At 42.5% G+C, this 25474-nt stretch overlaps 1 protein-coding gene across 1 annotated transcript in view; it reads left to right on the top strand.

The window, feature by feature from the left end:
* The window catches only part of PLCG1 (phospholipase C gamma 1), a gene marked incomplete in the record, with an annotated part of 173941 nt that overhangs the window by 55701 nt on the left and 92766 nt on the right, over positions 1–25474 (top strand). The window contains 2 exon segments of the mRNA XM_073606385.1: positions 3951–3998; positions 18801–18885. Coding sequence (XP_073462486.1) covers positions 3951–3998; positions 18801–18885 — 133 coding nt within the window.

Here is a 25474-nt window from a genome sequence, read left to right as displayed (position 1 = left end):
AAAGAAGAGTGAGCAATGGGTGGGATGATCAAATTAGTCATCTGCTGCCTCCTTCGTTGTCCTATCAAAGACTGTGGGAAGGGAAATGATTAACCCCATTGCGCCTAAGGGGTAAAACAAATCTAACTGCCTAAGCACAATTTTGCAACTTTGACATGTGTTAGTAAAAACCGTACATATCATGACTACTTTGTGCATCCATGTGGATTATACCTTGTTTGTTTTTTTTTTTAGGACAAATTGGGCCTTCATTTGGTAGTAAATGGTTATGTGTATCTCCTGTTGTTTATTTTCAATTTGATTAAAAAAAAAAAAAATATATATATAATCATGCTTTATCTTCAGATTAAAGCCGGCCATAGATGGTGCGATTTTTCTTTCCTGCAACACAGTCAGTGTTGATGGGGGGGGGGGGGGGGGGGAATCTCTCTCGCAAGCTATTGTGTTCTCCCAGTGGGGGGAGCCATCCCGGCCGGGAGAACACACAGCAATTAGGCCCCTTTCACACTGGGGCGGTTTGCAGGCGTTTATTGTCGCTAAAAAATAGCGCCTGCAAACCGCCCCCTAAACAGCCACCGCTGTTACCACCGCTCCTGACGTTTGCAGTGATATCACATATGTGTATGTTGTTGTTTGTATCCATAGTACAGCCCAGAATCAATAGTGCACTTTTTTTTTGTTCTACCTAAAACACACACTGATGCTAATTTAAAAAAAAAAATCCTGCCCAAAAATATACTGACCCTTACTTGACCTTGGCACTAACCTAGATCAAACCTTGATTTAGGTATTGTTTTCTTTTTTCTTCTTTTTTTTTTTTAACACTTTTTCTTTTTCTCCCCTCTCTGCAAGGAAAGAGAGAAAGATACATTGTATCTTTCTCTCTCCATTCAGAGCGAGAAACACAGGGGCGGGCTTCACAGTTACTGATCACTTGTGGTAGCCAATCAGAGGCTACCACCAGCAATTATTGTGATCTGGAGTAGGGAGTTCTGGAGGCTCTTGCTGAGACTGGGGAGCAGGCTGTGCGGCGCACTCCCAGCACAAAGGTAAGTATGTGTATATGCGGCCCCAGAAAAAAGCCCAGTCTAGTGGGGCCACATATGTGCTTTATCGGTGGGAGGGGTTAAGCACTATCTTATCTGCAGAAGAGAAAAATTAGGTCACCAACAAAAATATCTCCCATACATGTGTTATTTAGTAGATTGTGTGGAGTTTAGCTTCATTTTAATAATAGTCATGTGACCGTGTGAACCTTGCAACCAACAGAATCAGTCTATGTGAAGGTGCTTGAGTAAAGTGAAGTTCTCCTTTGAACTTGCACCAAACTAAGAGCACACGTAGTTCAAAATCCTTATACACAATTTACAGGACAGACTTGTACATTGTTCACTTCAGACAAAACGTTTATTATCTCCCAATACTACACAATACAGATTTGTTGTTGATGTCTTAAAAGAGAAATTTGTATTAGAAAACCAGGGCTGCCTTTATGACTCCTTGGCTTGTGCCTGGACGGCCGATTCTCTTAGGTGCTAGCTCCCCATAATTCCCAATAACTATTCAGGAGTAAAAAAAAGTTGGAGAGACCTAGAAGGGGGAAAGTCTAATTAGGAGACCATGAGATGTTGAGGGTAACAACGATGGTAGCAGTAGAGAAGGACCTTGTATTCAGAAACTGCAGATTCTGGATGAACTCTCTCTTTTTGGCATGGACTGCTTGGTTGTCTGCTTGGCCACAAACCTGTGGCAAAAAGAAAAATTTAACTTTGTGATTAACTAAAGCAATGGATTTATTTCAATTTTGTCTGGATTTACAGAAAGCAGTGTGGGTACATTCTTAAAAGGGAAACCCATTGGAAGAAAAATGTTAAATTGCCATTGCTGACCTCTCCTTCTGAAAATGTTGGGCATCTGGCTGTCAGGCTGATCCTTCGAGCTTAAGCACTTTGAGGGTCAGTTCACACCACATGCAGTCCAATGCGTTTTTTTTTTTTTTTTTTCTCTGCAACAAAAACGCATTGAAAGTAGGTTATATGGTTTCCAATGGCATAGTTCACACCAGTGCGGTCAGTTCCAGGGCTTTCCAGTTCCAGAAATAAAAAAGTAGAATATGCTGCATTTTCCTGCACTGTACTGGAACGTGGTAAAATGCATCAAAAACATGCCAAAATGCACTGCAATGGCATCAAGAACGCACCGGACCCCAGTACAGGAAAAGATAAGAAAATAAACATCTGCAATGCATTTGGAAACGCATTAAAAAACATGCCAAAAATGCGATTAAAAAACACGTGCATGCGTTTTTGATACATTTCCTTTGAAGTCTGTGGGCCTCAAAGTTGCACTGCATCACACAAAAAATATAAAATAAAAAATTCCATAAATATATCCCACAATTTGTAGACGCTAAAACGTTTGCGCCAATCAATATACACTTATTGGGATTTTTTTTTTTTATTTTTACCAAAATTATGTAGCAGAACACATATTGGCCTAAATTGGTGAAGAAATTAGAAACATTTTGTTATTTTGAAATAATAGTATAAGGAAAAAAGTATTGGTGGGGGAAAAAAAAAAATAATGAAAAATTCTTGGGTGGTAGGACTTTCCGGTCCACATAACTGGGGATGTGGTGGTGGTGGTGGTGTGGGGGGTGTCCTTTGCATATATACGTCACTCCTAAAGGTGTCCCTCCTCTTCTTCTTCTTTGTGGGGAGATGTGCTGGATCTGTGGTGTATTGGAATTTGTAACATCTGGCCTTCATGCTTTATCTTCAGATTAAAGCCGGCCATAGATGGTGCGATTTTTCTTTCCTGCAACACAGTCAGTGTTGATGGGGGGGGAAATCTCTCTCGCAAAGCTATTGTGTTCTCCCCAGTGGGGGGAGCCATCCCGGCCGGGAGAGAACACAGCAATTAGGCCCCTTTCACACTGGGGCGGTTTGCAGGCGTTATTGCGCTAAAAATAGCGCCTGCAAACCGCCCCTAAACAGCCACCGCTGTTTGTTCAGTGTGAAAGCCCGAGGGCTTTCACACTGAAGCGGTGCGCTGGCAGGAGAAGAAAAAAATCTCCTGCAAGCCGCATCTTTGGAGCGGTGAAGGAGCAGTGTATTCACTACTCCTGCCCATTGAAATCAATGGGATAGCGCGGCTATACCGCGGTAATACCGCGGCTATAGCCGCGCTATACGAGGGGTTTTAACCCTTTTTCGGGCCGCCAACGGGGGGTTAAAACCGCACTGCTAGCGGCCAAATACCGCGGTGAAACAGCGCCTAAAAAATAAAGCTGTTTTACCACCACCGCCCCCAGTGTGAAAGGGGCCTTATTGCTAGCCCATACATGGTTTAAATCTTGGCCGCTCCCTGCTTTAACCCTCTCTGTGATTCTAACCATTAATTGCCAGCTTTAGAGAATATTGAACCTAGAGACATCCAGGCAACTAGAATATCGCTATATATCAACACAGGTTTTCTTGTAAGGCCCCGGTTCACATATGTTGCAGCTGCTGTGGTGCACAGCATGTGGTCCTGTGTGTCCCTGTTTCACCGGTTCAGGTCCAAAATTTTGCCTGAATTGGAGCCTGAACCAGACCCAAAGATGCACAGGACCCTTCTGCATTGCAGACCGCGGCCACCACGGACCTGTGTGAACTGGCTACATTGAGAGCCGGGAACACACTCCTGCCCTGTGAATTGGATTTTGGGAAACCCACATCCAATTTGCATATATGTGAGCCCATCCTAATACTATAGCTAAGGAACACACCACTTGCTCAGATCAGCCAGTCCAGCTTTTATGTTTTGCAGAAAAAAAAATGGCTCAAAGGACAATTTGTGCCCTGTTCTACCTTTTGACAGTTTTTACATAGTAGGGCTCATCGTATCTTTAGAAGTAGTAGTAGTACAGCAATAATAATACTGTTTTTTTTTTTTTCTTTCTGATACAGGTGGCTCAGGAAACAATTTTACTCATTAGACAGAAATCGAGAAGACAAGTAAGTAACAGATTGGGAATTATTTGAAAAATTGGTCAACTTGGGTAACTCTTTTCATGTATTTAAAAGAATGACTAGTCTTTCCATTTAACTTTTTTTTTTTTTTTTAATACAGTGCCTTGAAAAATTTTTCCTACCCCTTGAAACTTTCCATATTTTTTTCATGTTCCAACCATGAACGTAAATGTTTTTTATTGGGCTTTTATGTGATAGACCAACACAAAGTGGCACACAATTGTGAAGTGGAAGGAAAATGATAAATGGTTTTCCAAATTTTTTTACAAATATCTGAAAAGTGTGGTGTGCATTTGTATTCAGCCCCCTTTACTCTGATACCCCTAACTAAAATCTAGTGGAACCAATTGCCTTCAGAAGTCACCTCATTAGTAAATAGAGTCCACCCGTGTTTAATTTAATCTCAGTATAAATACAGCTGTTCTGTGAAGCCGTCAGAGGTTTGTTAGAGCTCCTTAGTGAACAAACAGCATCATGAAGGCCAAGGAACACACCAGACAGGTCTGGGATAAAGTTGCGGAGAAGTTTAAACAGGGTTATAGTAGGTTATAAAGAAATATTCCAATCTTTGAACATCTCACGGAACACTGTTCAATCCATCATCCAAAAATGGAAAGAGTATGGCACAACTGCAAACCTACCAAGACATAGCCGCCCGCCTAAACTGACAGGCCGGGGCAAGGAGAGCATTAATCAGAGAAGCATCCAAGAGGCCCATGGTAACTCTGGAGGAGAAGCAGAGATCCACAGCTCAGGCTGGGTTCACGCTAATGCAAATTGGATGCGGCTTTCCCAGTATACAATTCGCATGGATCTCCAAAAATCCAGAGATTTTGACCAGCTCCATATGGAGCCGGTTCACACATCTCTGTGGCGGCTACGGAGGAACTTGCACAGGAGTCATGTGCGTCTTTGGCTCTGTTCCAGGGCAGAATTCAGGCAAAAATTCGGCCCTGATTCGTTTGTTAAGCAGAGAACAGGGACGCACCGGACCCCTGCTTTGAGCCGCATCCAACATCAGTGTGAGCCCAGCCTTAGGTGGGAGAATCTGTCCACAGGACAACTATTAGTTGTGCACTCCACAAATCTGGCCTTTATGGAAGAGTGGCAAGAAGAAAGCCATTGTTGAAGAAAATCCATAAGAAGTCCTGTTTTCAGTCTGCGAGAAGCCACGTGGGGGACACAAGATACATGTGGAAGAAGGTGCTCTGGTCAGATGAGACCAAAATTTAAACTTTTTTGCCTAAATGCAATACGTGTGGTGGAAAACTAACACTGTTCATAACCCTGAACATACCATCCCCACTGTGAAACATGATGGTGGAAGCATCATGTTGTGGGGATGCTTTTCTTCAGCTGGGACAGGGAAGCTGGTCAGAGTTGATGGGAAGATGGATGGAGCCAAATACAGGGGAATCTTAGAAGAAAACCTGTTAGAGCAGTGGTTCTCAACTCCTGTCCTCAGGACCCACTAACAGGCCAGGTTTACAAGATAAAGATAAATGAAATGCATCACAGGTGATATAATTTTCTGCTCAGTGATTGCAGTATTCTTGTCTGCATCTCTCAAAGGTAATACTTAAAATCTGGCCTGTTAGTAGGTCCTGAGGACAGGAGTTGAGAGCCACTGTATTAGAGTCTGCAGAAGACTTGAGACTGGGGTGGAGGTTTACCTTCCAGCAGGACAACAACCCTAAGAGCCCTTGCACACTGGGGCGGTTTGCAGGCGCTATTGCGCTAATAATAGCACCTGCAAACCGCCCCGAAAGTGCCGCTGCTGTCATCCCAGTGTGAAAGCCGCGAGGGCTTGCACACTGGAGCGATGCGCTGGCAGGACGGTAAAAAAAGTCCTGCCAGCAGCATCTTCGGAGCGGTGAAGGAGCGGTGTGTATACCGCTCCTTTACCGCTCCTGCCCATTGAAATCAATGGGACGGCGCGGCTATACCGTCGGCAATGCGCCTCTGCAGAGGCGCTTTGCGGTGGTATTTAACCCTTTCTCGGCCGCTAGCGGGGGGTAAAACCGCCCCGCTAGCGGCCGCATACCGACGGTAAAACGCCGCTAATAATAGCGGCGTTTTACCGCCGACGCCGCCCCCCGCCCCAGTGTGCAAGGGCTCTTAACATACAGCCAGAGCTACAATGGAATGGTTTAGATCAAAGCATATTCATGTGTTAGAATGGTCCAGTCAAAGTCCAGACCTAAATCCAATTGAGAATCTGTGGCAAGACTTGAAAATTGCTGTTCAGTTGCTCGCCAGCCAATCTGACAGAGCTTGAGCTATTTTGCAAAGAAGAATGGGCAATAATTTCACTCTCTAGATGACAAAGCTGGTAGAGACATCCCCAAAGACGACTTGCAACTGTAATTGCTGCAAAAGGTGGTTCTACAAAGTATTGACTCTTGGGGGGAGAGGGTTGTTTGCTAAATACAAATACATGCCACACTTTTCAGATATTTATTTGGAAAACATTTGGAAAACCACTGATCCTATTCCTTCCATTTCACAATTATGTGCCACTTTGTGTTGGTCTATCACATGAAATCCCAATAATATGCATTTATGTTTTTGGTTGTAACATGAGTATACAAGGAGTATGAATACTTTTTCAAGGCACTATATAAATGTGAGATCAGCTTGGTGCAAATAATGTTATCAGCGTGTGGTAATCATTTTTTTTTTAACTGTTTCTATATATAGTTTTGAAATTGTATATACGTCACATTTACGAAAATTTGTCAATACTTGGATTGTACTTTACCATGTTTGACTTTTATTGCTCCCAATCTGTTTGGACTAATTGAAAACCATGTGCTGCCTGGGTGGCTGATATCTTATCTAAGCAGCTGTCAACCTGATAAGTGGAGTCATCATAGTGGCTAATCTTCCCTGCCTTCTAATAAATCTTAAGTTGGGTAGACACAGGTATTTTGTTTTCCTTCAACCAACCATGTGTGATGCAGGGATCTCTCAGGCTGAGCTATTTTATTCTGACAGCAGGACTCCCAATTGTCTGCAAGTGCTGATTGAATGCTGGTTTTCCAGCAAGATCATTCCACAGAAACCAGTTGTTAGACCGTCTTCTGTTGAACAGACAGCGGTACGTACATGCGTTCATGCGTTCATGCTGAACCAGACGATTTTCGGCACCTGTCTACTGGGCTTTAGCCTGTAATACTATGTACAAAATATATTACATTTTTGAGGTTTAGATAATGGCACTCTAGTAAACAGGACCTGATTTTACCAGCAGGTGGGTCTACAAAGGAGGCTGCCTAGACTTTAATTTTGTAGAAGTGATTTTGTGGCTGTTTAGCTGTACTGATCACCTCTACTAACAGAGAAGACATGGATCAATGTTAAAACCTAGGTTAGGGCTTCTAGGGCAGCCATGAGCTTGTTTTCACCCTTGCAATTCCATAATGTTGACCATTTATCATTGCTTACCTAGCACAGGCACAGCCATGGTGTACAGCATATACAGTGCCTTGCAAAAGTATTCGCCCTCTTGGCATTTTTCATGTTTTGTTGCCTCACAACCTGGAATTAACATGGATTGTTTGAGGATTTGCATCATTTAATTTACAGAACATGCCCACAACTTTGAAGATGTTTTTTTTTTGTTTTGTTTTGTTTTTTATTGTGAAGCAAATAGGACAAAATAACAGAAAAGGTCAATGTGCAAAACTATTCACCCCTCTAAAGTCAATGCTTTGTAGAGCCACCTTTTGCAGCTATCACAGCTTCAAGTCGCTTTGGATAAGTCTGTATGAGCTTGCCACATCTTACCACTGGGATTTTTGCCCATTCCTCCTTTGAAAAACTGCTCCAGCTCCTTCAAATCGGATGGTTTGCGCTTTTTTATTCATGTTTTATGTACTGTATTTATTGGCGTATAACACTCACTTTTTCACCATAAAAATCAGGTGCAAATAGAGTGTGCGTGTTATACGCCAATACTTCAAATTTAGCTGCCTCGGAGGGGACAGGGAGGGGGGCGGGATGAGCGCCGTCAGATTACATTCAGTGAGAATCTCCTGTTTACTTGGCGGGCTCTGTAAAAGGAAGCCCCGTCTCCTGGGCCGCCATTGGACCACTGTTCTGTTCGATCAGGCTGCACTGATGGCAATGGTGAGGCTGCTGCATTGAAGGCAACGGTGAGGCTGCTGCATTGATGGCAACGGTGAGGCTGCTGCATTGATGGCAACGGTGAGGCTGCTGCATTGATGGCAACGGTGAGGCTGCTGCATTGATGGCAACGGTGAGGCTGCTGCATTGATGGCAACGGTGAGGCTGCTGCATTGATGGCAACGGTGAGGCTGCTGCATTGATGGCAACGGTGAGGCTGCTGCATTGATGGCAACGGTGAGGCTGCTGCATTGATGGCACTGGTGAGGCTGCAGATGGGCATTGATCAGGCTGCATTGATGGCAATGGTCAGGCTGCAGATGGGCACTGACTCTTATTTTGCTTCAAAGTTTCTTATTTAAAATGTAGGGTTTTTTTCCTGAAACTTCCCTCTTAAAATGAATGTGCGTGTTATACGCCGATAAATACGGTATATATTTTTCTAATTTTACTTCACCAACTTAGACTCTTGTGTTCTGATCCATCACATATAATTCAGATTAAAAAAAACATTGAACTAAAGGCTGTAATGTAACAAAATAGGTAAAAACCCAAGGGGTTGAATACTTTTGCAAGGCACTGTAGCCTTGGCAGTTAGAGCAGCTTTTTTCAACCAGGGTGCCTTCAGGTTTCTTCAGGAATAGCTTGGCAAAATGCTTAAACATTGCTTCAAAGTGGTATACAAGCCAGTGTGTGGATCAAGTCTGCCTTTTTATTTACACAAAGCCACAGGTTTTCATTGTGCACCCTTAAAACCTTCCAGCCAGCCGTTGGTCGCCTGTACAACATCCTTGTTTACCTTTTCTCTGCCCCTCTCCATCAGCACTGGGGTCATATTCGCTGAGTGAGGGAGAAGAGAAACATTAGAATACGAGTCGGTGCTTTGCTTTGGAAGAATAAATTACCTCGAACATTGGGCGTGTGGATGTTGCTGGGTTATGTAAACTTTTTTTACTTTTTTTTTTTTTTTTTTTTTTAACAAGTTAGAATGGAGTGCTCCAAGAGTGTGTATAATTTTAAAGGGTGCCTTGACCTTAAAAAGGTTGAAAAACGCTGAGTTAGAGGTTAAAGGGATCCTTTGTCACCAAGACTCCCATCCTACACTAGAGACTGCCATGGTCCAGCTGTTCATTCTAGGATTGTCTAGGATGTCATGGTGTGTTACTGCAGAGTTCCCTGGCGATGACTCGGCCACTGACAGGAGGAAAAGTATACGTCATGCAAGTGGACAGGTCGCTACGCGTTTCTTGGGCTCTGCCCCCTTTATCAAGCTGACTGTCTGGAAACTCATGGCTCTTTAAAGGATAATCTTGGCATAATGTAGCGGGAAAAACAAAAAACAAGCAAGTATAAATAACAGTCCGTAACACTGCAATTTAACAATGCCAAAGCTAGGAAAATAACAAGAACCAGCATAGCGGGACATATGTAAAAAAAAAAAAACTTGTGTGTGTATATATAATATATATAGTATGTATGTGTGTGTATATGTGTGTATGTATGTATGTATGTATGTGTGTGTGTGTGTGTGTGTGTGTGTGTGTGTGTGTGTGTGTGTGTGTATAATATATATATATATATATATATATATATATATATATATATATATATATATCCACCTATGCTGGTTCTTTTTATTTCCCTAGCTTCACTGTTAAATTTTGTCCTTTTGGGTTTTTCCACCACTAAATTATGCTGGCGTTGTACCTGAACACCTTCCCGCCCGGCCTATAGCAAAATGACAGCTGGGCCGTGCCTTTAAGATCCTGACTGGATGTCGTATGATATCCTTTCAAAAAGTGATCTGTCAGAAACTGTGTCCACCGGATACAGCCGATGACTGATCACTGCCGGTCACATGACAATTGTAAACAATGGTTGGCTTCCTTTCATGCCATCCATTGTGTAAAATTCTGTTGCTAGCTGTGATTGGTCAATGTGATCACATGGTACAGACAGGGCCAATCACAGCCCATCTGTACCATGTGATTAGCTTTGCCCAATCATGGCTAATCACAACAAAAAAAAACTGAATCCCGGGACCTGCCTGTCATCCACCCTTCCGGCGGGTCCTTGTCTGTACTGCAGCTTCTGATCTAGCCATCTGGATTGCTGATTTTTTTTTTTTTTTTTTTTTTTTTTTACTGTACCCTAAGCCTGGCACCCTGTTAGCTGTTCTTTAACACTGTCACCATGATGGACTGCCCCCCTAATAGTATTGTGTAGTTTATTCCAAATCGCACACCGCTCTTTTTGGCTACCATCAGTGTAGTGTAGCTGGTCACGCATTTTTATATGGTCCTTGTTTAAATTCATGCTTGTACTTACCGAGGATGAGGTTGCTGAATCCCTATGACCATAATGTTTATTCCATTATTCCCTGTCAATGTAAATATGGGAAATGATCATTCTTTAGCAGGCTGTCGATTGCCCTTGCGGCTCTCTGCTGGCCATTGACCTACTCGGCTCACACCTTTGTTGGACTGGGATTTGGTTCATGTCTACGCAGTCTAATATTTATTTACGTCAGCAAGCTTGCTCTTATTGTTAGTAATGTTATAGTCATGCTGGCCTTTAGCTGATTCTGTTTGTCCTCTGTCTATTGTCACTCACTTCCTGAGCATAAACCATTAATAGAATTCCAGGGGTCGGGAGGTGTTTACAACATATTGGAATTCTTTGTGTTTTTCAGTGCTTTAAATGGCCAGATCACTTAGATTTCATTTTGATAGATGCTGGAGAGTTAAACCACCTAATTATTTCTTTAAGGCTGGGTTCACACCAGTGCGATGTCTGTGCAATGCAAATTCAGCCATACAAACTGTGTGGCTGAAATCGCATCGCATTCACACCTAAAATGGTGCAGGACCCTTTTTTTGGTCCGCAGTGGAATCGGATCACATGGGTGTTCACACCCATGCGATCTGATTCCTATCTGATTTTCACAGTTCGCACTGCAATCTGCAAACCGGTTTGGGGGTGTCATTAACTTTACATTGACACTTGCAGTGGTTCGCAGAGAGCAGTGTCAACTGCCTACAAGTGAGATGCGATACGAGAACCCACACAGAAATCATGCTGGTTCCTGCATCGGACAAGTGTGAACTGGGACTCAAGGACGGGATTGTTGAAATCTCTTCACTTGAGTCCCCAGGTCTGCACATGTTCTGTAGCCATTATAACCGTTTCCCCCTCTCCTTGTTGTTTTTATTTAATTTTGTTTTATAAAGAATGTATAAGAGGTGCTGGTACATGAAGAGGTGGGTGGAAATATCTGAAACTGATTGAACTTGTTCACATGGTTGAGCAATGATTTTTACTGACCACGACTTCCCATCTAAACACACAAATGTAGCTGCTCAGGACTCTACACAGTTGGCAAAAATTAAACCAGATGCAATGAATGCAAGTGTGTCATGCATGTGATTGCAGTGTGTTGGGTAGGCATTTTGAAGGTTAAAACAGGCAGTGAAGAGGCGACCTATTAGGGTTGATTTACTAAAACTGGAGAGTGCAAAATCTGGGGCAGCTCTGCATAGAAACCAATCCGCTTCCAGGTTTTAGTCCTAGTTCACATTGGAACATGCACAATTTCAAACCTGCATTTCATTGCGAGTTCGAGGGCGATTTGAATGACCTCTAAGCGGGCTCATGCACAGACGTCTATTGAAATCGCCCCCAAAGTCGCCAAAAGTTAGTGCAGGAACTAATTTTGGAAATCGGTGGAGTTGCCGAGAGTAGGCTCCGATTCGGCATGCGATTTGACATGTCAAATCGGCCCGATGTGAATGGGGGCTTAGTGCTTTGTTCACACTACAGCAACCTGAAAGTCTGCATGACTTTGCGAGGCAACTTCGAGGCAACTTTATTGTCAAAACTTAATTGAATAAGCTGAAGTTAGAAGCTGAATGGCTGTCATGCACAGCTGTACCAGATTTTGCACTCTCCAGTTTTAGTGAATCAACCCCATTACCTCTTCACCGTCTGTCAAAGCCCTGTGCGAATCACATGCGTTGTTCTGCGTGCACTAGTGTGAACTCAGGATAAATCAATTTTAACTGCTTATAAATCAGAAATGTATCAAAGTGAAAATAAATGGCTCCATGTACAGTGTGACACAATAAATGTAAAAAAAAAAAAAAACCCGGAATCCTTCAGCTGATAACAATCTTTCACGTAAGGAAACCATTCTTGTTAAAAAATAATCTTGCAGTGTGTTGCCCACCACTGACTGTGCACATAATGCACCCACCACAAATTAGGCCTCTAATAATAGAGTTCAAAAGCCTTTTCACATCAGGAACTCCAATGAAAGCAGGCGCTCCAATTCTAGGATAGAAATCATCTGCACTCTCTCCAAAAATTTGATCCCACCCATCTAGGGGTAATATGCTCCACTACTCGCGTACAAGACTGGGGGGCAGACTCTTAGTGCAGTATGGTTTAATAAAAATAAATTTCACATAAAGTAAAATAAAAAGCCAGCTCAAAGACACACACTTGTGCACTGCTGAACTGATCCAGAGATAGCAGCGTGTGACTTCTGTGCGTAAAGTTTTACCCTACGCATTTTGTCTGAATGAACATCCTCAGGGCCTACCCAAGAGGTTTCTTCATTATAGTGAAATATTATCAGTTGAAGGATTTTTGGATTTTTTTTTCATGTATAGACTAATTTTCATTTAATGCCACACTGTTTATGGAACTTATTTATTTTCGTGTTGATACGATTCTGATTTATGAGCACCGGGCGGCACAGTGGTGTAGTGGGTAGCACTCTCACCTAGCAGTAAGAAGGGTCACTGGTTTGAATCCCAACCATGACACTACCTGCCTGGAGTTTGCATGTTCTCCCTGTGCCTGTGTGGGTTTCCTCCGGGTACTCCGGTTTCCTCCCACACTCCAAAGACATGCTGGTAGGTTAATTGGATCCTGTCTAAATTGTCCCTAGTATGTATGAATGAGAGTTAGGGACCTCAGATTGTAAGCTCCTTGAGGGTAGGGACTGATGTGAATGTACAATGTATATGTAAAGCGCTGCGTAAATTGACAGCGCTATATAAGTACCTGAAATAAATAAAATAAATAAAGATGAACAAAACGCTGACAGGCATAGTTTTTATAACAGGAGTGACCCTAGAGTTCTCTTCTGTCATAAATGTCCCCCCTGCCTGTCAGTGGTAATGTGCTGTGTGATCCATCCCCGCTCTGTGTGCCGCGGACATATAGCCCATGTGCAGATGTGACATCACTGCAATCCAGGCCATTCAAGCAGCCGAAGATCTAGAACCTGGAAGGAAGACTGGGTGAAAATGGAAGCGCCAGTGACTAGGGGGAGCCGTGGCCACACTGGAGGGCTCTGTTTGCAGTTAAGTCTTTCATAATGTGTTAGTATGCAGTGCATATTAGTATAGTATGATTTAAACCTGCAGGGGGGGTACTTTTTTTAAATTTATTTATTTTTTCAAGAGACTTTACTATACTATAGCTTGAGTTGATTTAGGGTATGATATTGTTCTAAGCATTAATATTGGTACTGCAACCACATTTATTATCTACATGAAACCTACACGTATCAGTCTTTAACCTACACTTGCTAGTCTTGATTATTAGCATGGATAATTTTTTTGCTTTTTATATGCAAAACATTAAAACAATACAAACAAATTATCCTAACAAAATCACATAGACCAAACACTACAAAAAAAAAAAAAAAAAGCGAGAAACCCTCCCCCACTGTATTTCTTGGAGTATAAGAAAAAAAAAAAAAAAAAGAAAAAACTTATTCATTGCGTTGCTTAAAAAAATATGTATGTTTTTCAAATATCATAATCCCTATTAAGGTCTGAAATCCAGTCAGATACAGTCGGCAAATGGGGAGAGGTCCACCTAAGGGCAATCTGTCTGCGGGCAACAAAGTGCTCGCCTAATAGTGTTGCCTATAGAAAAAGTATAAGTAGAGATATCATAGTGTCCCAATAGGCACATAAGTGGTTCAGCCGAGATATTCATATCCAGTAGCCGATTTAATGTACCCATCGCCTCCGCCCAATATCTCTCGAGTTTAGGACACCGCCAGAGAAGATGTATTACCGTACCTGTGTTACCACATCTAGCACAGGCTAGCTCAGATCTCAGGCCAATGGTGTGCAAAAATTGAGTGTTTCTATAAACCCTATGAAGGATAAAGATCTGGGTCCGTCTGTGTGATGGAGAAAGGGATACTCGAGGCAGAGATCGGAGAGCATCTTCCCATACCTCTTCTGGGATGGGACCAAGATCCGGTTCCCATCCGGCCCTAGAGCGAATGGGAAAGCTCAACAGAAATCTATCTAACAGCACCCTATATGCAACAGAGGTAAGACCTTTTGTTAACCTTGCTTGTACGATCTTGTCGAATAAAGGTAGGGGGAAAGTGCATTTCAGCAGACGAAAAAACTGAGCACGCAGAGCATGTCTCAATTGAAGGAGTTGATAAAACCAATTCAATTGTAAAGGGAACTCTCCCCTCAACTCTTCAAAGGACTTAAGTAAGCCATTCTCATACAGCTAACTTACATTGTTATTTCTGATGTTTCCCACCCCTGAAAGCCTCTAAGAACTGAAAGTTGGGGGAGTCTTTAATTTTCCCATATGGAGTATATCTAGTAGGGTATGAAATACCCATCTTTTTTTTTTTTACTGTATCCCATATTTTACACATTAACTTTTACAAGTGGGTATATCCGTACACGAAATACCCCCGACTAGAACATATAGTGGTGACCAACCCTTAAATATTGAAAAATCGTCGAGCAGGAAGAGGGAGCTGTTCAAGCTCCCATCCAGCAAAATGCTGTAGTTGTGATGCAAAGAAATATATCCATGGGTTAGGAACTGCCAATCCACCCACATTTTTGGGATGTTGAAGTGTCTCCAATTAAATACGGAGGGGGGGGGGGGGGGGGTTTATTCTGCCATATTAAACGACTAAATATACTATTAATCTTAGTAAAAATCCGTAAATGTATCAAGCTCGGAGCATTATGTAAGAAATACAGAAGCTGAGGCATCCATATCATCTTAATTAGATTAATACGACCTATTAATGAGAGAGGGAGTTTAGTCCAGATTTTACTTTGGTCTTGGAATCTGGCGGGTCGTGAAAGTATTTTGTCTACAATATATGACTGAGGGGAATAAGAAATAACTATACCCAAATATTTACTAGAAGACACAACCCTGAGCTGAGAAAGTGAGGATGGTAGTGGGTCCTGGGGGAGATCTAAAGGCATCAACGTGGACTTCTCCCAATTTATACCTAACCCGGAAAACCTAACAAACTCCTCAAGATATTTCATTATTGCCAGTAAAGATGAGCGGAGATTGTCTGCATATGATGATACCTTTTCCTCCATGTCTCCCCTAATCAGACTGGTAGCATCATATGAAGCCCGCATAAGACAAGCCAAGGGCTCTATAGCTAGGGCAAAGAGCAGGGGGGACAATGGGCACCCCTGCCTAGTGCCCCAGCAAAGTCTGAAACTAGAAGATTGGAGGCCATTAACCCTAGTTGATGCCATAGGAGCTGCATACAACAACCATACCCATTGGCAGAGATTAGAACCAAGCTCAAATTTTTCCAGAACAACCCATAGATAAGGCCATTCAACACTATCGAAGGCCTTTATGTCATCCAGTGCCAAAAAGCCACGATTTGGATGATCCGGGACCAGAACCTGCATATTTAAATATGCACGTCTAATATTAACTGCTGTTGACATATTGGGAATAAATCATACCTGATCTGAGTGAATAATATGTTTTTAACCTTGTTTAATCTGGTAGCGAGCACTTTGGCAAGAATTTTTAACATCTGTAGACAATAAGAAAATTGGTCTATAGGATTCAGGGTGTAACAGGTTTTTATCTTTTTTAGATATAACTATTATAACAGATTGGCCCATACTGTCTGGAAGCCGACTTAAATGGAAAGCCTCATTTAATGTATCAAGAAGGGCAGGAAGCATCTCCTCCATTATATTTTTTTATAGATCTCTATAGGGAGACCATCTGTCCCTGGAGCTTTGGAATTAGAAAAACTAGCCACCACACTCTCCAATTCCAATAGAGCAGTGATTGCGAACCATGGTACCCCAGATGTTTTGGGACTACATTTCCCATGATGCTCATGCACTTTGCAGTGTAGTTGAGCATCATGGGAAATGTAGTTTCAAAACATCTGGGGTGCCAAAGTTTGCCATCACTTCAATAGAGTAAGTGGGGTGTTAAGGGTCTCCCTTTCTTCCCATTGAAAGGGCCGGGAGAGTAATAGTAGCCAGATAAATAGTTAACTCAGCTAATGTATAGTCTGCCCTAGAAGTATATAGATCCTGGTAGTAGAGCTTAAAGGTAGATAATAGGGCTAGTCTAGTTAATAACCTCTCCTTCTCCATTCGTTAAAGCCGAGACATGTGTGGGGTTGCATTGAGACCTTACTATCTGAGCCAACAGTCTACTATTCGCCTCTCCCTCTGCCCAGCTGAGTCTCTTCTGAAAGAAGAGCTTATTCCTCGCCTTGGATTCCAACAGTTCATTCAGCCTTTTTTGAGATGAAAGTCATTCCTGTTGGGCATCAGGAGAGGGATCCTAGGATATATAAGGCTTCCGCTGCAGAGGTATCGGCCTTTGCAAGTTTGAGCTCTCTATGGGAAGCAGTTTTAATGACACTAATTTTTTGGATCAACAGTCCCCGAAGGTAGGCATTGAGAGCATCCCATACAAACCCGTATGGGAGCAGAGCCTAAATTAAGAGACCAAAAGTCCATAATGCGAGCAGCAATAACTTCCTCTTTGGGAAATAGTTCAAGCCAACAGGGGTTCAACCTCCATGGCATATTGCACACCTGATGTTAAGGTGACTATCAGAGGGGAGTGATCTGAAATTCCTCGAGGTTCTAAACTAACATCTACTATGCATGTTACGAGATCCTGAACACAGAAGGAAATCCATTCTTGATGGTGAATTGTGTGTTTTAGAATAGCATGTATAGGCACGTGCTTCAGGATGTAACCTTCTCCACATGTCATAGAGCCCTAATTCCCAACATGATCTTCCAAGAGGGGAAAGATGCTCAGAGGTCATTGACCTTGGAGCTGGGCATCTGTCTCGCTTCAGATCAATTACATTATTGAAATCTCCACGTACCAATATTGGCAAAGGAAATAAGCTTACTATTTCTGTATTATATGGAGGAGGTGTGTGTGTGTGTGTGTGTGTGTATATGTATGTATGTATGTGTGTGTATATGTATGTGTGTGTGTGTGTGTATATGTGTATGTGTATATGTATATATATATATATATATATATATATGTATATATATATATATATATACGAATATGAACAACCTCTTCCCGTATTGGCCTGTAAGCAGGGAAAGGGAGGAGGAACAGTGTTGTATCAAAAAATAAACATCCCTTAGTGTGGGTTCAAAGACCTCCTTGGCTGTATTCTCCCCTTCAGTTATATTCTGAATAGAGACAGTTGAACAGTAGCTGTATTTGCTTTCAAACTCCGTAAGTGAAAAAGAGGATGAAGACAATGGGGGCCATTCATTATCACAGGGGTTCAAAGTCAGCTGGGCATCCGTTTTAATCAGCTGCGGGCAGGATCCCCCACTGCGGGGGACCACCCCATATTCCTCTAATTGTCCATTATGGTCTTGCACCAGGTTAATGCCTTCTTGGCGGCGACATTCCCTCCTACTCTGTAGAGCTGCACAATTAAGCGTCAAGAATCGTTATTGCGATCTTGACTAAAGTGTTTCACAATTCTTTCTATGCAAATAATTCTCTCTGCACTTCTGAAGCCACAGCCCTCAAAAGAAAGGAAGAAAAAAAATGGGCAGTCTGCCAAGAAACAAAACATTCTTTATCAGTTGAACTTAAGTATAAACATTGTAACAATTTGTCAATGGAATAGACTTCCAGTGTAAGTGAAAAAAGTTTAACCACTTAAACACTAAACCTTTTTCTAACATTTGTTGGTTTCAAGTTAAAATCATTTTTTTTGCTAGAAAATTACTTAGAACCCCCAAACATATATATTTTTTTAGTAGACACCCTAGAGAATAAAATGGTGGTTGTTGCAATATTTTATGTCACACTGTATTTGCGCAGCGGTCTTTCAAAGCAATTTTTTTGGGGGAAAAAAAAAAAAATCTAACCAGTAAAATTAGCCCATTTCTTTTTTTGTATAATGTAAAAGATTTTACGTCGCGAGAATCATGATCTTTTTATTCTAAGCAAAAAAATTGTGATTGTCATTTTGGCCAGAATCGTGCAGCTCTACTACTCTGTCAGCTCTTGTAATAGCTCTGGTTTGAGCTATTACAATACTGTACTATACTGTCATTTTGGATGCCCAACAGTAAAAATCATTGGTAGATTAGGTGAATGCTTTGTATTTATATCGTCGTCAATCATATAGCAAGGTTCAAGCATCATCAATCCACCCTCCAATAATAGAATGCCAGTCAGTGGCTGACAGCCCACAAAGGCTTTACCTATAACTGACAAATTTCAGTTTTGAGGGCACTGCCCTTTTAATATGGGATACTAAATCACTTCAGTGAAAACTGACTACAATTTTCTTTCTGGTTTTCTTTTATTTTATAGGATCTCTGTCAAGGATTTGAAGAATATGCTGTCACAGGTCAACTACAGAGTCCCCAATATGAGGTTTCTACGTGATAGACTGACGGTAAGGGGAGAAGTCCATTCAATACATCCATTTTACCTCTCTGCTAGAAATTTGTTATGTTGATTATACAGTTTTTATCCTTTTTCATTTCCCACCCTGTGCTCCTCATCAGATACCGAACATTTTCCAGTTCTCCAATGCTTGGAGGTAAAAAAAAAAAAAAAAAAGCCCAAATTTCTCTGACGGGGACACAGAACCATCAAGAGCACTTTATAGTACAGTGGGGAAATACTGTAGCTGTTACTTTTAATATAAAGACACTTAGCTGTCCAGGGATCAAGCGCTGTCCTCACCCAAGCTGATTTTTCAATGGGCTTCGGGTGCAGACGCCAGCATCTTAAGTAAGAGAAACTCACAGTGAAGCCTGGCCGCTTCACAGCTGGCTTCCAAATGTGCATTTGCGTGGTGCGCTTTATGAATGGTCCTGCAGTCCAGTTACATAGTAGGTGAGGTTGAAAAAAGACACAAGTCCATCAAGTCCAACCTATGTGTGTGATTATATGTCAGTATTATATTGTATATTCCTGTATGTTGCGGTCGTTCAGGTGCTTATCTAATAGTTTTTTTAAAACTATTGATGCTCCCCGCTGAGACCACCACCTGTGGAAGAATTCCACATCCTTGCCGCTCTTACGTTAAAGAACCCTCTACGTAGTTTAAGGTTAAACCTCTTTTCTTCTAATTTTAATGAGTGGCCACGTGTCTTGTTAAGCTCCCTTCCGCGAAAAAGTTTTATCCCTATTGTAGGGTCACCAGTACGGTATTTATAATTTGAAATCATATCCCCTCTCAAGCGTCTCTTCTCCAGAGAGAATAAGTTCAGTGCTCACAACCTTTCCTCATAACTAATATCCTCCAGACCCTTTATTAGCTTCTTTGTACTCGCTCCATTTCCAGTACATCCTTCCTGAGGACTTGTGCCCAGAACTGGACATTATACTGTAGGTGCGGCCGGACCAGAGTCTTGTAGAGCAGGAGAATTATAGTTTTATCTCTGGAGTTGATGCCCTTTTTAATGCATGGCAATATTCTGTTTGCTTTGGTAGCAGCAGCTTGGCATTGCATGCCATTGCTAAACCTATCATCTACTAGGACCCCCAGGTCCTTTTCCATCCTAGATTCCCCCAGAGGTTCTCCTCCCAGTGTATAGATTGCATTCATATTTTTACCACCCAAGTGCATTATTTTACATTTTTCTACATTAAACCTCATTTGCCATGTAGTCGCCCACCCCATTAATTTGTTCAGATCCTTTTGCAAGGTTTTCACATCCCGCGGAGAAGTTATTGCACTGCTTAGCTTAGTATTGTCCGCAAATACAGAGATTGAGCCTTCTGGGACACATCACTGGGCAGAGGGAACCACGCATTCGTCTAAGGCTCGCCAGTTCCTAAATGTTTTGCAGGACAATTTAATGGTTCAGATGGTAGACGTACCAACTAGATATAAAGCGTTACTGGATCTACTGATTACCAACAATACATTCCTGATCACGGATGTGAAAATACGGGGCAATTTAGGAAACAGCGGTCAGAGGTCAATTGGCTTCAGTATAAATCGCACAAATAGGAAACATAAGGGGAATACAAAGACACTGAATTTCAAAAGAGCTAACTTCCCTAAACTACGAACCTTGTTAGAAGACATGAATTGGGATAAAATCTTAGGAACAAAGAACACGGAGGAGAGATGGGCTTGCTTTAAGAGCATATTAAATAAGGGCATTAGCCAATGCATCCCATTGGGAAATAAATTTTAAAAGAGCGAACAAAAGTCCTGGATGGCTTACCTCCAATGTAAAAATGCATATAAAAGCAAAGGAGAAGGACTTCAAAAAATACAAGGCTGAGGGATCATCCTCAGCATTCAGATTTTACAAAGAATGCAACAAGATATGTAAGGGTGAAATTAGGGCGGCTAAGATGGAACACAAAAGACACAGCGCAGGAGAGCAAAAAAAAAAATCCCAAGAAATTCTTTAAGTATATAAACAGTAAAAAAGGGAGGACAGACCATATTGGCCCCATTAGTGTCCTCTTTCCCCCCCTTCCCTCCCTTAGCATCCTACCTGTGCACACAGGAGAGCGAGAGCCAGCACAGTTCTGGACAGGGGGCGGGAGCTGGTAGAGTGTCTTTTCATATTAATAGGCTGGTGATTGGTTGCTTAGGACCTAGCAACCAATCACCTGCGGGTTAACTTGAAAACTTAACTTGGTCCACTCCTCCCCTCTGTCCTGAGCTGTGCTGGCTCTCGCTCCCCACTGTTCACTGATTACAACGGTGGAGGCAGAGGGGGTGGGGGGAGAGAAGGACTTAAGGTGGGGCAAGGGAGGCTGAGGGCAGAGAGAGAAGGCGGGGGTCAGCAGCGCAGACACGTTCCCGGTCTACCTGTCCCCCCTACTCGCGGTCGACAGTTAGCCTGCGATCAACGGGCTGCCTTTCCTGGCTTTACAGTAAGGGTTTCCTAGATGTGTTCTGTAGCTAGGTTACAGTTATTAATGTTTGACTGAGAACCATGAAGCCCCCTCCCCTATGAGTTTCCTGTTTGTATGAATACAAAGTTCACAGGAAGATATAGAAAGGCTTTTTACAACTCCGGATCCATTCAGATAGGTGGCAAGCTCTCCCTACTTGTATCTCCTGTGCTGTTGATGTCTACAAACCATAGACCGGAAAGAAACTGAAATGGTGAATAAACTGAAGCGCAGGGAGCTTTAGCCACTATTTTGGTTTCAGACACAAGGAACTATGGGTACTGTAGGAATTCTAAGAGAAAAAGGCTGCATTCACTTTTGGTGCTACTTTGAGCGGACTTTATATTGCCTGTACCATAGTTACTTCAAAAGTAGTGCAGGCACCTTTTCAAAATCGTTGCAACGTTAAGTCGCACAGATCTAAACAGGTGTCATTGCAAACAATGCACTGTGACCTGACATGAGAAGTCGCATAGCAAGTCGCACAAGTGTGAATGGGCCCTAACTGTTAACTCATTGGGGAAATTTTCTCTCACGTCCTGTGCCTGTGATGGCCATACTGAAATTAAAGTGTTACTAAACCTAAAAACGTTTTTTATCTTAATGCATTGCTTGCATTAAGGTAAAAAACGTTTTCAGTGTCCCTGTGCCCCCTTTCCCTGTATGAAGAGTAAGAGAGGGAGAAGAGAAGAGATCAGCGCTGTGCACGATGGCATCTTTTCTCCCCTTCCTCTTTACACTGCATTCCAGCAGCAGCAGGAGCCATTGGCTCTTGCTGCTGTCAATCAGAGGAAGTTGGGGCTGGGCCTAAGTCTGGCTGTGTAAGTCTACGGAGCGCGGCTCTGTAGTCACGCAGCTCGGGATTGCAGGAACTACCTCTCCCCATAGCCAACGACTGGCTATGGTAGTCCCGCAGAAGAAGAGGAGGAGCCAAGTTTGCAGCGGAGGCACCCCAGAAGAGGAGGATTGAGTCCGCTCTGAGCAATAGCACTGCACAGAGCAGGTAATTATAACATGTTTGTTGTTCTAATAAAAAAAAATGTTTTTGAGTTTTTAGTAACACTTTAAGGTAGAATTTCAGCTTTAACATCAGTCTAAATCGTTAGGTTGGGCCAAGCTGGTCCTAACAAACTATTTCTGAGAATGATGTGGCCGCCGTGTAATATACCGAAGTAGCATTAACTATGTACATTAAATGGCGCTGTGTTCTGCTGGAACTAATGATTACGTTTTTATACTGGTATATCGCTTGGCTCTGGTAAAAGTGCCACATCCTTATGTAATGATTTTGACATTAGGATAGGACTTTTAGGACACAAACCTGCAGCAGATTTTTCTTAAGGCCTCATGGGCATTGGATGTTTTAATGCTGCTGTTAGAGGCATCTGGAATTTTTTTTTTTCTGCCACTAAACGCCCCTGCATGTTGGCTTATGTGTCTATGACAGATTGGCATTTAGAGGCAGAAAAAAAAAAAAGCCAGTGCATCCAGGAGTAGCAGCCTTTTGGCAGAAAAAAAAACGCCTGCCTTGTGCAAATGTGTCAAAACACAGATTAGCGCTAAGAACTTTTGGCGCTCGAGCGTTGATTCATTTTAACGCCCAGCATAAATTATTATTCTGGCCAGTGAAATTAACGACCAAGCAATTGATACACCTAGAAGCACATGTTTACAAGCTGTGACAGACACAGCCAGGACAGGGGCTTTTGGAGAGGACTATGGGCAAGCCTCCTACCCACTGTTTATGGCCCATGGAGAGAACAGATCATTCTCTCATGGACAACCATGTAATGGACGCTGAAAGTGAGGCTTGGATTACTTCTCTGAATAAGGACAATAAACTTCCCTTTTGGAGTGGGTGGAAAGAGGTAATCTTAATCTTGTACAGGTTAACGGTCAGAGGAAATATGGTGGCCCTCCTGCAAACTGGGTTGGGGAGGCTCCTTCACTTGGGACAGAAATATTTATCAACCATAATCCTCAAGAGATCTATGAAGATAAATTCCACTATATTAGGCTGCTGAAATCTTGGTTGCCTTCTGATGACTCTTTTTCTATTGGACAGAATACACAAGTTTGAGTCTCTCCCATTGTTAATTGGGTCACGTATTGTTTCTGCCTGTCTTCTCATCTATGTGTTTATACTTGTAATAATGTGTATTGTACAGTAACTTGTATTCAGTGTTGTAGGTGCCGAATGGTCTGGTCACCTAGGCTGGTTTATGTGCCTAGTTAATTAGCTCATGTTAATTATATCACTGTCAACTATTAGTTGCTAGATGTGGATTACCACATACAGTAGTATATGTTGGTTTCTCCTTAGTTGTGTTAATTATATATCTGTATACAGTTTCCTTTGCATACGATAATCAAGCTTTTATCTGATTATGTGTGGTATATAAATTCTCTGAGTTTTCAATAAGCAGTTTGATGCTCCACCCTACACTGTGTCCCAACTAGTGACTGGCTGGGCTGCAAGACCTTGCATCGTTCTGTTACCGGGCAAGGGAAACTTATACAGTGGAACCTTGGTTTACGAGTAACGCGGTTAACGAGTGTTTTGAAAGAGGAGCAACTTTTTTTTAAGTTCTGACTCAGTTTGCGAGTGTTGTCTCGCAAGACGAGAAGAATTCAAGCTAATGGTTGGTGCAGTACTGCATTTGGCCAGGGGTGTGGGGGCGCCGGGGATACTCGGAAATGTTCGGAGCCGTTCGTAAACACTCCATTCCCAAGTGTTTCCGAGCCTTTCCGAGTTCAGCCAAGCTGTCTCTGAGTATTTCCGAGGCTCTCCCCCACCTCTACTATTACATGCAATACCACATGTGGCCAGTCAGTGCGGAACTAATTATCTTTGATTTCATTGACTTCTATGAGGAAACTCTCTTTGATATGCGAGTGCATTTAATTCCAGCAGAAGGCGTTAAGGTGCCCATGCTTCTACTGGAACACAGAGCTGCTTACTGTATGTAGCTAATGCTACTACAATCAAAAAGTGTACAAGTACACAGTACATACGGCACTCCTAGTGCAGAAGTGCAGAGTCATTTGGTACAGTGGTTCTCAACCCTGTCCTCAAGTACCCCCAACAGGCCATGTTTGCAGGTTTTCCTTTATCTTGCACAGGTGCTTTAACCACTTAAGGACCAGAAAGATTTTTCCCCTTAATGACCAGGCCATTTTTTGCGATATAGCACTGCATCGCTTTAACTGACAATTGCGTGGTCCTGCAACGCTATACCCAAACAAATTTGGCGTCCTATTTTTCCCACAAATGTAGCTTTCTTTTGGTGGTATTTGATCAGTTTCTTTATCAGTTTAGGCTGATATGTATTCTTCTACATGTTTTTGGTAAAAAAAAAAAGCGTATTTTGAATGGTTTGCGCAAAAGTTATAGCGTCTACAAAATAGGGAATAGATTTATGGCATTTTTATTTTTTTTTTACTAGCAATGGCGGCAGTCTGCGATTTTTATCGGGACTTCGACATTGAGGTGGACAGATCGGACACTCGACACTTTATTGGGATCATTGACATTTATACAGCGATCAGTGCTAAAAATAGCCACTGATTACTGTATAAATGTCACTGGCAGGGAAGGGGTTAACACTAGGGGGCGATCAAGGGGATAAATGTGTTACCTCAGTGTGTGTTCTAACTGTGGGGGGGGGGGGGGGGGGGGGTTGGACTGACTGGGGGAGAAGACTGATCGCTGTTCCTAACTACTAGGATCAGACGATCACTCTCTACTCCCCTGACAGAACATAGATCTGTCTGTTTACATTGACAGACCTCCGTTCTGTCTTAGGAGCGATTGCGGGTGCCTGTGGACATTGCGGCCGACGGGCACGTGCATCAGCTCCTACGTCGTGCGGCGGGTGCGATTCGCGCAGGGGAGCTGGTCAGCTTGTAGTTAAATCGGAGTCAATGGCTTGGTAATTTGGACAGCTATTTTTTCTAAGAGAAATTCCCAAAACATGGCCTGTTGGGGGTACTTGAGGACAAGGTTGAGAGCCTCTGATTTAGTCCATTGAAACCTTCACCTGTATCTGTAGACCATCAACAGGGTAGAGGAAGGGATGAGGCAACTGGATGGAGGGCTGAGCAGGTGGAGGGAC

This window comes from Aquarana catesbeiana, linkage group LG12 (assembly GCF_042186555.1).
Source record: "Aquarana catesbeiana isolate 2022-GZ linkage group LG12, ASM4218655v1, whole genome shotgun sequence".
Taxonomy (NCBI): Eukaryota; Metazoa; Chordata; class Amphibia; order Anura; family Ranidae; genus Aquarana; species Aquarana catesbeiana.
Note: the sequence above shows the minus strand (reverse complement) of the source record. Positions and strands in the feature narration are given on the sequence as shown.